Source organism: Panthera onca, chromosome D4 (genome assembly GCF_046562875.1).
Source record: "Panthera onca isolate mPanOnc1 chromosome D4, mPanOnc1 haplotype 2, whole genome shotgun sequence".
NCBI lineage: Eukaryota > Metazoa > Chordata > Mammalia > Carnivora > Felidae > Panthera > Panthera onca.
In genome coordinates this window covers 8219282-8234267 of record NC_138351.1, presented here as the reverse complement: position 1 = coordinate 8234267, position 14986 = coordinate 8219282, and the positions used below count along the sequence as shown (strand labels likewise).

Genomic DNA, 14986 nt, shown 5'->3' with positions numbered 1-14986 from the left:
AATATCGGGCAGAAGGTCTTTTACCCACCCGCATATACTTTGCATGTGAGATTACATTATTCAGTTTGAGGGCAGCCTACAGTGAGACATGTTCATTTATTCCACTGTCGAGAGATATTTCTTATTTTTGCCAAATTACACCTAATTATGGCATGATTCAAATCTGATCATAACCCCACGCAGGCACGTCCCTTGGCTCTGCGGACATCTCAGTTTCCTAAGACAGTTACCATATACTTTCCAGAAAGCAAATGCTATATTCTGTTTTCTATGGCAATAATATGAGCAGAGAACTCACTCTTCTAGATCAAACACCTAATACGAACAAAACTTCCAACAAATGAGCTTTGCCTAGCCACCAATCTCCCCCATGTGCAATTACCCAGCTCTTTCCATCATTCAAAGTTCTAATCCATGAAACTTCTCCCAAATACACCAGCTCTCAGAAGAGACCTCTTTCCAAAAGAAGTTGTATAACTGTCTGTACTGTGCCTTAAATGTAGCCTCTGCCATAGGCATCTGTGGGTGTTACCCTTCTCAGTGAAATCCAAAACCCTTGCACATGAGGGATCATTTTCGTCTCCCTGGTACCCACCAGACTATGAGATATATCATAAGTTTTCAAAAACTGTTGATTAAGAAGGTGAATAATCAGTATGATGATATGTCACCATCATTTATAGCTTACAAGGCATCTTCCCTGCACATAATCACATGTGATACAGCCTGTGAGGTGAGTAAACTGGATTTTTAAAATAACTTCTATATTACAGAGAATAAAACTGAGGTTCTGTGCAATTCCCCCCACTGATACCCAACAAACACACACAGAAACTCCTTATGGAAATACAAATGAAGTCGCCTTGGACAGGCAGTCACCTATCCGGATCACATATATCTCCGTTTTGTCCACATCATACCCCAAATGTGGTCCAGAATGCTCTGCCTGGTTCACAGACCTGGTATAACAAGCTTAAGGTCCTACAAGCTAGGATTAGAACCCACATTTTCTGTTCTCCTTCTGCAACAAGGCGCTAAATGACCGTGAGAAGAGTCCCAAGGACTCTCTCCTATAGCCCCTGATGCTGGGCACACCAGGCCCACGGGGAAGAAACTGACAAAGGGCTGTGGATCTATCACCATACAAGACAGTCTCCATTTCCATATGTTCACCTGCTCCTATGGGTATTATTGCTGGTGACTGGTTAATTTGGAGCTCTATAGGACAGGAAAGAGACAGAGCTCAAACCAAATAAAACCATTATGAGAAACTCCATCAGTGAAACAGGTTAGGGTGGCTGGTGAGGCAAGAGCTTAGTAACCCTCATGGCACCATAAGGGGTGTGATAGCCAAGCTGGATGGCTTGGTTCAACACCAAGTTCAAAAGAAATACTAACTTACAGATCACATTGACTTCCTCAAACTGATCCTCAAGAGAATATATGTTATATACGACACGGGAAACACGAGCCCTAGTCTATCTTTAAGTTCTCATCTATGAGCATGGGCAAACGCCCCAGAAGAATTAGCACTCCATCTGAAGGCAGTATGACTTTATAAAATACTAGAACTTACCGAGAGCCCAGAGTCCATCCTCAATCCCCTTGGCCTCCTCTGAGCTTTGTGGAGATATTCCAACCCAAAAGGAAACCGTAAGAAACTCCACCACCAGTAATCACCTCCAAGTATCTCCGGTTTACTAGCTCTAGTATGACCTAGATCACAGATCTAGAAAGACATTATTAGACTGATGGTCGCACTCTGTAACCGACAACAAGCTAAGTGACACGAGGCAAAGCATTTAGACTTTATGGGTCTTGGTTCTACCATCTATAAAACAGAGATAATACTTGCAGATGGTTTATGAATATTCAATCATAAAATGCAGAATCGCAATATAAGTGAATGCACTAGGAAAGCTAAACACATACAAAACCCATGCAAGTAGTGTCTAATCTCTCCTGTGGCCCAACTTTTACTACACTGGCACGTGGAGCCACTGTGGAGGCTATCCTATCAGCACTTGCCATTTTAGACGAAATACACACAATACAAAAAAACTCTGTATTACAGAGTTTTGGCAACGTCTAAACCAAGAATGGCTGCTGGGTCTTCGAGAAGGTAAGGTATAGTTTGCATTTGTCAGTAACTGGGGCTAGTCAGAAATGGTTGGGAAACTGACAGAGGCAAATACGCAGCATCAGGGCACGTTGCGCATCCTGGATTAAACAGAACCCAGCAAAGCTACAGAACAGTGCATTTTCCAAAATGAGCACTCCGGAAGAAAAGTACTCAAATAAGGTCCAAAGAAGAAATACACACAGTAAATCTATGGGGGATTAGTCAATAGTATCAATCATTAAGAGAATTCGGATTAAGATCAAGTAACAATTTGCACACCAAACTGGCAAAAGGTACCAAAACAATAAAACTTAGTATTTAATAAGAAATCAGGAACTCTCAGACTACTGGTGAGTTTATCAATGGGTAGACCTTTCCTGCAGTGCAATTTGGGAATACATAGCAAAAGCCTCAAAGCTGTACATCTCCTTTAACTCAGACACTTTGCTTCTAAGAATTTATTCTAATAACCAGGGCCCCCGGGTGGCTCAGTCGGTTAAGCATCCAATTTCGGCTCAGGTCATGATCTCCTGGTTCACAGAATCAGGCCGCTGTTTCGGATTCTGTGTGCGTGTCTCTCTCTCTCTCTCTCTCTGCCCCTCCTCCACTCACACACTGTCTTTCTCTCTCAAAAATAAAATAAACATTACAAATTTAAAAAAAAATTATTCTAATAACCAGAGATATGCAACAGAAGACTTACAAAATCGAGCCAATAAAGTATTACTTATAATATTTAAACAAAGGGAACCAACTAAAAGTGCTCAGTAATAAGAGACTGATAAAAATGCTAGTTTTAAAAAAAAAAATAAAATGGAATCTTGGGCGGGAAGAAACCATTATATGATGCTGAAGGTTTTTATTACAAAACAAAGTGTTTCTATTAACTAAAAAAAAAAAAAGGTAATTATAACACTATGTAGATAATTATAGATCAATTTGGTGGAAAGAAAAACCTAGGCCTCTGATGATGTGTTTGCACATAACTGGAAGGGTGTGTCTCATAATCCCCCCCACGGTCGCCTGTGGGTGGTAGGGTCCCGGAGAACTATCATTTACTTGTGCTTTTCCATATTTTCCATCACGAATAACAACTACATAGATAATCAGGAGAAAACAATAAATTTTACAGCTTTCTATAGGACAGCCATCACTCTGTCTGAACAGTTCATTCCCCCTCACCCACTTCCCCCGGGCATGTCTCCAGTGGATAAAACACACAGATGATTCTGTCTCCGTCTTCTCTTTATCTCTAGACAGCAAAATGCCTTCAAGTTGATCGGCTGCCTCCTACCCTTTCTCTCCTCTGATGGAACACACAAAGCAACTTAAGGATCACAAATAAATGCAACCTTCCCAAATTGCTAAAAGTAATTTCCATACTTCACCAAGCCACCCCACCTCCCAACTCCTGTTCCTTTGCTCACCCTGCCAAAGAATTATTTCCATAGAAGGACTCACAGAATACAGAGTCCAAAAACATATGTCAATGCACCTTTAAGATGCTGTCCTTTAAGGATACGAAATTATGCTAAGGAATCAGATATGCCAGAAAACACTGAGATAATGACCCTTCTCTGGCTGACCCATGAAAGGGACTGCATCAGGTGCGTGGCTGAAGCCGCCTGTGCCCTGCCTGCCGTCACTTTCTCCATTAATTATGACTCTCTGCCTTCAAGGCATGTGCTGGACTTGCTACAGACGGGAAGCTGAAGGTTTCCCAATGACACCTATCCCAGAGCACAGTTAATTTTACATGCAATACTCAGCAACTGTGAGGAGTCCCTCCAGGCATAATCATCGATGGGAAAATGACAGCAGCAGTTTCCCATCACAAAAATTCTCAGGTGAAAAACAAGTTTCCATCTCATGGAAAAACTGGCATGAAATAAAGGATCCGGGAACTCCGATTTCTGAGTCTCAAGCAGTGGCTGGGAGGACGGTGCAGACAGGTGAGAGGGAAAAGAGACAGAGGGGAAGGGGGGGGGGGGAAGGAGAGCAAGGAGGAACGGGCCCCCACGACTGTGAGACACGTCACCAGATTCCGTCCCCCGGGAAGAGGAACAGAGGTCTGAGAGTCCAATTCCTTTCCAAAATCACAGTTACAGCAGGGCCAGGATGAAGAGGCAAAACTCCAGATTGTGTGTCTCAAGGAAGGCTACTTAAGGAAGATGAACCCAATCATTTCAAACACAGAAATGGACTTTAGGCATTGCACGGTATTTTGATTTTAGGTTCCCTATCATATCGACCTTGAGAGATAACAAAGATTTGTCCGCAGGGGTGACTGCCCCTTCGTATTCGATTCTCTCCCACAGAGACTGACACACAGCCCTTACTGGAGCCACATATTCTGGCACCAGAGGAGGCACTGTGGTGAAATGCTGTGTAATTCGTACCTGAAAGCGTGTCTTCCCGAACACGTGGTAAAGCCTGGAAATGGTAACTTCTATCTTTACTTCTACCGTCTCCCTAAACTTCAGCTGTGGCATTATGCAGACGGTAGGTACTTCATCGATATCTGGGTGGACATGCGGATGCATGGACAGACAAAACAGAGGAGAAAGCAGCCTGGGGACACTGCCGCACATACACCGAGAAATGAGCAGCTCAGAGAGAGGTGCACGGCACGTCTCGCTTCTCCAGCCATGACAGGACCCAGCCTCCCCAGGAGTTGCCTGGGGATTTACACACAAGGCCTTAGTCACTAAGGCCCCCAAATCTCAAACTGGGCACTAATTTCACTCGCGCTATGAGACAGCAGGTATTAAACCATTCTTCCCAATTAAGATGATATTATGACACATTCTTAGTTTTTATATGCATTCCCCTACAAAGCTCAAATCCAAAGAGTTGCTTGAGTGAGTGAGTGAGTGAGTGTGCGTGTGTGTGTGTGTGTGTGTGCGCGCATGTGTTCAGGAAGGGAAGGGAAAACACTTGTGGGGTGTGATTATACCATAAGAAGGGGGGAAAAAAAAAGTAACTTGAGACCTGGTATCTGAAGGAGGTATATTCAGGTTGGCAGCATTCATTGCCCTCTGTAAGCTAGGACTGATCTGGTTGCATGCTGTAGAGACCTGGCTTGCTGGAGGTGAACTGGGTCCCAGTCGCTGAACCATCATGGGACTGCTGGTGACCACTAGATTGTTGCAGCTGCCTTTTCCAATGGACTTGCACTGAGGCCCAAAGCCAAGAGCCCCTAAAAACAAATGAATCAGGTTAGCTTTCATGTCCCTTACATCAGAAATCAGTCAATACACACACGTGCACACTTACGTCGGGGCTCCTCTTTCAAGCCAGTCCTCGGATCATCTTTTTGTTCATTTTTAGGATTAGTGATACCAAAAGCATTCTGTAGTTCCAATTAAAAAGCCATCGCTGCAATAAAAACCCTACAATAAAAATCACCATTGACACAAAATGTGCTTACATTTCGCTCCTTCTACATAGAAGTACCCAGTTAAGCAGAACCATATTCTATCATGTCCTTCCCTAAAGGGTTAAGGTTTTAAGTAGACGGGATTACTTGCATCTAGAAGTTTCTTCTAGAATAGCCCATGTTTTGGATCACCCAGCAAGGAAAAGTTGACACTCCTGAACAAAACACATTTAACTGGTTTACTTCCTTCCAATTCCGGCCTTCTATGACACCTCTTTTAAGGGAGATAGTCTGGCCATGTCTTTCCAGTTCTGATTTCTCCTCTTCATCCCAATACATTGTCATCGGACATATACCCAATTAAAAAAAGATCAGGATGAAAGAGTAGCAAACGAAACACTCATTCTAAAAACAGGATGGTAACCAAGTCCAACATAGACTTCTCATTTCATTAGTAACAATCTCCAAACGCAGTAAAATTTGGTACGTACCCCAAGGAGAAAGGGAAAAAAAAGAAACCCACAAAAATCTGTGTCATGATGGAAAAGTGAAAAGCATCAAGAGAAAGTCGAACACCGCCATGAGTCACTTATAAAAAAAAAAATAATCGTGGTTGGATCATTCTAGACATTCTTTTCACATGGATGTACTTTTTCAAACATTCTTTGCAAACTACCTGGTCAAGTCTCAGTGACTGTACACTCTGTTCCCATTTCAGACAAAAATAAATATGATGTCAGATTTTAACAAATTAGGCTCTAAAATTTTTTTCACCAAGTTCCCCATACTCCTCATTAATCTATCTGGGATCAAAGTAAGTAGAAAATCATCATAGTAACTTTGCTTAGCCCTAAGGGACATAATTTACTATTTTGTTTTCCAGAAATTAAATCAACAACCAAAAAATGACTTTGTCATCTTTTGAACATTCTCTTCTAAGAGCCCACAAAACTAAAGGATAAACAAGAACTCAGAGCAATAACCATACTCTCATCAATGAAACCACATCTCAAAAATGCTGAGAGAGTCACAGTGTTTTTAGCTGGCAGGAGCCTGCTTTTTAGTCCAGCCCTCTGGGAAATCTCAGTGGTAATTCACTTGCCCAAGGCCACACAGGGATTTCATGACAGAGCAGAAATGGATTCCACTCTGGTGTATTTTCATGGCACCTGTAAGCTTAAGTTTAGATACTGGATGCTTAGTTTCCTCCTTGGATACTTGCCAAGACCATTAGCTCCAACAGAAATTTCTCTAATTTTTTTTCTCTCTACTCACCCACTGCTGCTTATACCTGATGTATCTTCTCGTGCCTTGAAAGACCTATCACAGATAGTCTCTCTTCTCTCATAAACTCATACAACACTGTGCCCTCAGGTCCCCATCTTGACGCCAAAAGCGGTGGATGTGTTCTCGTGCAATGATCGTAAACTTAGTATTTTTGCAATTTCCAACAAGCTACATGCCATTTGCTTTTCAAACTCTCAGTTTTCACCTTGGAAAGTGGCAATGTGATGGTTCGTGGCCTAGCCCAGTGGGTAAGACACTTGAAATGCCTCCCCAGGTTCCATCACCGTAGCCACTCCTACTAAAAGCAACATCAGGTGTCAGGTATTCAGTCAAATTCCATGTCACCCATCATCTGATTCCTTCTCCATAAAAAGGTGCTAATACCTACCTTTAAAACAAAGACATATTACCAGCTGGAACAGCACAACCAGAGAAATCCTACCTGAAGGCAAAGCATACTGATACTTTCTTCATCAAAGCTAAGAGGCCATATATTGTAAGGCACAGTATTCTTTTACATGAGGTAAGAACACGCTGCCGGAGAAACTAGCGTCGAGGTTTCAGAGACACTCTGGTGTGGAAGCACGCATACCTTACAATCAATAAATACGAACACGATCAGGAGCACCTTTCCATTTTCACTGCCTCAACTCAGAGGTCACCTCCTCCCCCCTCCCCTCCCCCACTGCCAGCTGGGCAGATGCGACCAGTGCTTTTCCTCCCCCCACCACCTCTCACAACACATCTGCCTCAGCGCCTTTCGGGAACTGTAATGTTTACGTGCCTGTCACCTCCTCCTCTTTTATACCTTATGGCTCTCTAAAGACCTTGGCTGAGGCAGTTCTGCTTCCGCGGCACCTAGCGAGAGGGCCTGGACGACAGTACCCACCGAAGTGTGTCACTGAAGTTAAGAAGGAATGAATGAATGTGGACACAGAGAACAGGTTAGTGGTTCCAGGGGAGGGGTGGTGAAGGGACCTACAGTTCCACTGACAAAATAAGTAAGTCATGGGCATGTCCTGTACAGCGTGGTGACTATGGGTAATGATACTGTTTCGCGTATTTGAAAGCTGTTAAGGGAGTCAATCTTAAAAGCCCTCATCACAAGAAAGAAAGAGAAGAAAGAAAGAAAGAAAGAAAGAAAGAAAGAAAGAGGAAGGAAGGAAGGAAGGGAAAAGAAGGAAGGAAGAAAGAGAAACGAAAGAAGGAAGGAAAGAAGGAAGGAAGGAAGAAAAAGAAAGAAAGAAAGAAAGAAAGAAAGAAAGAAAGAAAAAGAAAAACAAAGGAAGGAAGGAAGAGAAAGGAAGGAAGGAAGGAAGGAAGGAAGGAAGGAAGGAAAGAAGGAAGGAAGGAAGGAAGGAAGGAAGGAAGGAAGGAAGGATGTGTGTAAGTACGTGTGGGTGGTAACTGGGCTTCCTGGGGGGATCATTTCACGGTGCGTGTAAATACGGAGTCCCCGTGTGGCACACCTGAAACCAATATGGCGTCACACGGCAGTTATACCTCAATGAACAAAAATTTTGATGAATGAAAAATAGAAGACAGTTGCACATGAATATTAAAGAGTCACACATTATTTCTACTGAATCCCTCCTGGTTTTCAAAAGCAAACTCCAACTAAGTCCCCCTTGATGCTTCTCCACAGTACTGCCGACTAGGTCTGAGCCAAAGACGAAGCCGATGGGAATAATTAGAAACCCGTCTTCCCGGGCGACAACTGCCTCTGTTACCCTCCGCCCTGGCTTCGCACAGTCAGACCATCTCCTTGCTCTGTAACACAGAGACATTAACCCTCCCTTCCCCAGTGTCGCCTCATTGTTACCACACCACTTCCTCCTCCCAAACTCCCTGGCCACCTTGAATCTCATCTAACCACAGAGGAATGGCAGCGTCTGAAAGCACGAGGGTGAACAGTAAATGTATGGGAAACAGGCCACGATTGTGGCGCAGCCGTGAGAACGTTCTGGAAAATGGTACTGTCCCTCTCACGAGGGGAGGCAGACGATACTTTGACCAAGGTCCACGGTGCTCAATGCAACCATCCAACTCTAATGTTGTTTTCATGGTGCCAGACAGAAGGAGCACCCCCAGACCGCTCAGAAGCACGCTGCGCTCTGGAGGCAGCCTGACTTGGGGTGGCCCGCCTCCACCCCCGGTGGCCATGTGACTCGGGCAATTACTGCAGCGTTTGTAGGCCTTGTCCCTACGTCCTCTCATCTGTAAAATGGGAAGAGCAATAACACTACCTCACAGGATCGCTGTGCATCTAGCACTGATCACACACATAAAGGACCCCGCACGTTTTCTGGCACGTAGTAGGTAGTCGGGGGACGTCAGGTGTCAGTGTAGTCTCTGCTGCTATTATTATTCATGCCTCACACTGCTTTTTTGTTCCGTTCTCTTTCTTGAAGAAGAAAACACTTTCTTTTAATTCCTTGCGCAAAACAAGATAGTAAATGATGCTATTTAATTCTCTACCCACTTCCAATATTCTCTCTGCTTTGAGGCCAGAGCCAACTTTTTAAGAACCAGGTGTCATCGCAGATAGAAGAGAAGTTTGCATTTGGCCAAGTTTGAATGTTCCTTGGCTTGTCACTCCCTGAAAACAAACCACACAACTTTTCTGTCTCCCAGATGTGCCAACTACTTGTGTGCTGGTTTTCGTTTTGAGATACCGCTTATTTTTAGAGACTGCATGATGTTTTTTAAAAACGTGTTTACTGCTCAAGGAAGGATCCGAGGAGATGGCATTCCGAGGACTACGTACATTCTAGCCAAAATCACTGCGTGCTGGTGAGGAGTGCAAAAGTACTGCATTTTTGAGTCTCAGAACTGAGAAGTAATCTTCGCAGGGGCATGTTTTTAATTAACGTCTTCGTTAGTTAAAAGGGTTCTCTTGAAGTCCAACAGTGGATGGTGTCACAATTCTCCCTGCTGAGGCTACGCCCCTCAGAATGATTGATGTTTACCCACTGGTTCCTCTAGAAATGACAGAGATATGGAGGGGGGACAGAAACGGCATATATGTGGGAGGGTCTTAGGGAGAGGTACCCAAAGTTTGTGGTTGTTATTATTCCTTTAACTGAACCTTACTGAATGTCTAAGCCAGGGACCCCCTGGAGACAGATGGACAGGGTCTTGGCCTCCATGAAGCCCTTATTCTGGCTACAGAGATGAATACCAAACCAACTATCCATTACAAAAGTGGCGATCCCTGCTTCTAGGCTGGGTCATATGAAATGGCTTTCTTCACAGGTCAAATATGACCAAATAAAAACAATTTCTATATGGTTCAACCTAACACAAACGCAGGTTGTTATGGAAACAGAAAAATAATACACATCGGGATTTGAGTCCTGTCTCCCCAACGCACTGGCTGTGTGACACTGGGCAAGGGCTCTAATGTCTCTGTGCCTTGATGTCCTATTCCCTAAAATGGGGACAGTGAAAGGATAAGTATCTATTAATATATGCCTTTCCATCTCTAAGGACCAGGATTTCCTTCCCATCCTTTCACTTTAAAACATTTCAGAAGTGGGGCGCCTGGGTGGCTCAGTCGGTTAAGTGTCCGACTTCGGCTCAGGTCATGATCTCACGGTCCGTGAGTTCGAGCCCCGCGTCAGGCTCTGTGCTGACCACTCAGAGCCTGGAGCCTGTTTCAGATTCTGTGTCTCCCTCTCTCTGACCCTCCCCCATTCATGCTCTGTCTCTCTCTGTCTCAAAAATAAATAAACGTTAAAAAAAAATTAAAACATTTCAGAACTATAGAAAAATTGCAAGAACAGTACAATGAAGTCTATCTGTTTTGTCTATTGATAAACTGTATTTACCGCTTTATCCATCCAGCTCTCTATCTCTACATAAGATTACTGTTATTATTATTAATTTGTTGAACCATTTAAAAATATTCGAGATTTTTGTCCTTCACCCCTAAATACACAAAACCATAGAATAATCATCAAATTGAAGACATTTGGCAAGGACATATTAGCATGAAATATACCAGTTATATTCAAATATTACCAATTATCCCAATAATACCCTTCAGAGCAGTTGTTTTCCAATCTAGGATCATGCATTTCAAGGAAAGGTTTTGAGACTCATGCTGAGGTAGGTTAGTAAATCACAGCATATCAGGGCACTGAAGGAAGATGAAAAAGTAGAAAAATGGAGGGAAAAAAAAACCAAGTGCAAATTAACAGCACGTAAGCACTACAGTGAGTACGGTTAGCACCCCAGCTCCACCATGGACTGCCTGTGTGACCTTAGACAACCTACTTAACCTCTCTGTGCCTCACTGTCCTGATCTCTAAAACGGGACTAATACGAGTACACACCTCACTGAGTTGTTTTGAGGATTAAAATATCTACGACAGGTCGTATATTTAGGGCTTGGCACTTAATAAATACATTGTAAGTGTTAATTATATTTTATTCAAGGGCTTCCCTCATACCTTTCTGAAATTGTCTTTAATGCCTCTTCTCTCCGGAGTGACAAAGACTACAGGCTGGCACCCCCCTTTCCAAGACCTTCTCAACACGCAGTAGACTTCTCCCCCTGTGGATGGGCCCCGGCTTCAGGGCTCCCTCTTTCGTTCACATTCCGCCCGAAGACTGGAAATAAAAAAAGCTTGCATACTAAGCACACTCCACTTGCCATGTTGTATAGTAACAACTTAGCGCTTGTATGTGTGTAGCGTGTAACTCTGAATACGTCGAGGCACGGGTAAATGGCCAACACCACCAAATGATGAGAATCGGAAGGACATAACTGGCTTTTCTACCCAGGGCAAAGCATCTCAAGCTAGCAAATGTGACAAATGCTCAAAACTGCACGAAACCCTATGGAAGGTAAGGAATACCGGACATGGCGTCCTGCCTCCACGGAGCTTACCATCTGTCGAGACAAGACATACTCGCCTGGGAACAATCAGATAACGAGACTGGACTGTACAGGATTAAGCAGGAAGCTGAATTTCAGAGATGGGAGTTCAGAGGAGGGAGAGATCTCTGTGTTCCAGACAATTCATCGAAGAAGAAGAATTTTAACCACAAAGGCATTTCCCAGAGTTCTTCAGGAAGTCGAAGGGTATTCAATGGTAACAAATATGGCAAGGTCATGGAGAGATCCATAGTCAAACAGCTTTGGGAAACCCAATGTAACAAAGTTAAATGTATCTTTCTATTACAGAGCCTTTACCCTTAGAGCTTTTAAAAATGCACATGCATATAATAACACTCCCAGCGGAGCAAATACAAGGAAGGACGAGCACACGAACGAGAAGGAGATGCCTGAGTGTAGTCATGGAAACAGCAGGAGCAGGCAAGGCGTGTGCTGGGGCGAAAGGAAGAGGAGTCAGGGCTGCCTGTAGGAGGAGGCTCTGTCTGACCAGGAGAACGGGAGGAGACAGACTCAGGACTGCTTTGTCGTCCTGGAGAACTTGCTCTAACAACCTGCAGTAGGTATTCATCAATGGCTCCAAACCCAGCTGCGAATCAGCGTTTCCAGATTCACAGACTCCCCCTGTGAATTACTGCAGACTCACAGGTTCCCCCTCCCACCAACAAGGCCAGAAGCGACTGGTGCAACGGGCCAGCCGGCAGCCACCTGGACCCTGTGCCGTGGTGGTGATGCGCCCGCTGAAAGCCAGCCCTGCCCAAGAATAATCGGGAGGCCTCGGGGACAAAGCTGGAGGCGCACGTGAACCAGAAGCCGCCCGCAGGCTGGTCAAGGACAGAAATAAGGAGGTGCCGCTCATGGAAGCAAGAATAAGGTGGAGGGTTTCATAATTGGTTGACAAAGATCCAGGAGATGGAATTGAAAAACGAGGGGGGAATCACATAAAGACTAGTTTGGGGGAACTCCACTGCAAAGTGAGGGACTTCCTCCCAGCCAGTAAACGGGCCGAACCTGAATCCAGAGTAATGAAGATTCCCACGAGGGCGTGCACTTCTCCCACTACTTTGCCCTCGGGAGCGCAGCTGGTATCTACCAAGTTTACCCCACAAAGAATACAACTTTCACACCAACACTCTTTGTCAGCATTCTGGAATGTTGGCCCCCTAGTACAGAATCACCAGCATTACTCATTGCATTTGATCCCTGCATTAAACGGGATCGTACTTATACCCCGAGAGATTAAAAAATATCATATTCCTTTCTGTACCACTCAGGGGCCCAGATTCCTAGACATGAAGCCTCAGTCTTGCTCCCCACCACCAGGCACTGCTGCTAAGACGTTATTAATACATAGCTCTGAACCACCTCACAAAGATGTAAAGATACATTAAACAACATTCCCGAAGTGTATATGCTGAAGTCCCATCAGTCAGCTATTGTACATCAATTATCAACTAATTAGTACAGAGTGCTTATGCTGACCCTTCTGTTCTCCCTTGTAATGATTTGCCAAGTTAACTGAGAGCTGCTATGCTCCGTAGAGACTCTGACTTTAGCAAGAGTGTTAAATAAAGTTCACCAACAATTAGCCTAGAAAACCAAAGAGGAAATGTAAGCACATTTTACTGCTTTTCCCTCGACAAATTTTCTAACAATCCCATGGGAAGAAAGGAGATATATTTGTTAAATAAGCAAATGATTACTCTGAAATATGGTAATACCAGTGCAGGCATGTTTAGGAATGTACTGCTCGGTGATCAGGTATTTATTTCCCGTGTCTCTGCACCGTGCTAGAGTGTATACGCCAGGGAGGGCGGGTCCACAGATGGCTCTTGCTTACAATCTAATGTAATGGGCTTAAACCATGGGAGTAATCTTTAAAAATAAAAGAGTTCAAGATGAAATAATTACACTGGCTCTATGAGGAGAGGGCTTCCATAAATAGTAAGAAAGGCTGGGAGCAAAGAGGGGAGGGCGCAGACTCTAATGGGAGAAAACTGCCTCTGTCCCGCCTCGAGCAGGTCACATTTATTAACCGCCACCTGTGGGCTTGGGGCCTTGCCGTACGAATGGAGCCCTAGTGTTGGGTTAGCCCTCAAAGAGCATCTGACCAGCTGGAGAGAACTGTAACCAATGCATGAAACGATCAGGAAACACCCAATCTTAAACTCAGTTGCCATCATGCTGAGCGCATCAAGTGTCCAAACAAGAAAAACATCTGCAAAAACTGGAGGGGGCTTGGTGGAAGGGGTAAGGCTGGGTCTCAGCCTCTTGATGCTGGAGGGGAGAGGGCAGCACAAAGAGTGGGCGGGCCACAGCGAGGAGGGAAAGTGGTGTGGAGGCAGCACGGTGAAGCAGAAAAGAATGGGAATACTGGGGCCAGCCGTGTGACCTTGGGCAAGTTCCTTAAACTCTCTGTGCCTCTGTTTCCTAATCGGGAAAGTGGGGGTGGTAAGTGTACCTATCTTCACGAGGCTGTTTGGAGAACTAATAAGTCAATGGGCGTAAAACACTTAGAATAGTGCCCAGCGCACAGAAAGTACTCTATACGCCACAGGGATTCACATTCTGATTAAAGATTTTCAGATTATATGGGACCTCCTAGGCCAGCCCCCTGTCCCCCTCGAGAAAGCTATAGTGTTTGGGCACACCTGTGATGTGCTGAGGAACTACAAAGGGGACAGTCTAACTATTTATAGCACATATGGAAACAGAGCAAAGACTGAAGACAGGAAGCCAAGCTAGGACACTGTGGCTACGATCTCAGGATGCAGTGATGAGGCTTGGGACAAGTCGGGCAGAAGCAAACACAGAGTAACCTCAAATGACCTTAGAAAGAAAGCAGAAAAGAAGGTTCTTGAAAGGCCTATAAGAAGTACTAGATTACAAAGTCTTCTCCAAAAATCAAGGTCATGTTTTCCCTGAGCTGCCATACGCACCCCCCTCCCCGACAGCCCCAAGTCAACCGGAAGCAAAGATGGAAGGAGAAATGGAAAGCAGCCCACTGGTGAGACCCCTCCCCGTATGGACCAGTGACTGGGGACCCTCTGTCAGAGAGCAGGCGCCCCACATGTATTTGTTGGGCGAATGAATACAGAAAAAAAACCTTTAGGGCAACCCATAAGGCAGGGCGAGTTCAAACCACAAATGTAGTTGAGAAGTTCCCACTTAAATGTATCATAAATGGAAGAAAGACAATAATCCTTGGTGAACACAACTGTTGGAGACACTGGTCTCCAAAGTACTGAACAGCTGGGAACATTACTAGTTTGCCTCCCTTTCTCCACACTCCCTACAC

The 14986-nt window shown here is 44.5% G+C and overlaps 1 protein-coding gene across 5 annotated transcripts in view; it reads right to left on the bottom strand.

The window, feature by feature from the left end:
- The window catches only part of GLIS3 (GLIS family zinc finger 3), a 451944-nt gene that overhangs the window by 302431 nt on the left and 134527 nt on the right, over positions 1–14986 (bottom strand). For all 5 annotated transcript variants that reach the window (XM_060610168.3, XM_078436065.2, XM_060610173.3 and 2 more), the window contains one exon: positions 5114–5321. In XM_060610168.3, the coding sequence (XP_060466151.2) occupies positions 5114–5321 (208 nt within the window). The remainder of the gene's footprint in view (positions 1–5113; positions 5322–14986) is intronic.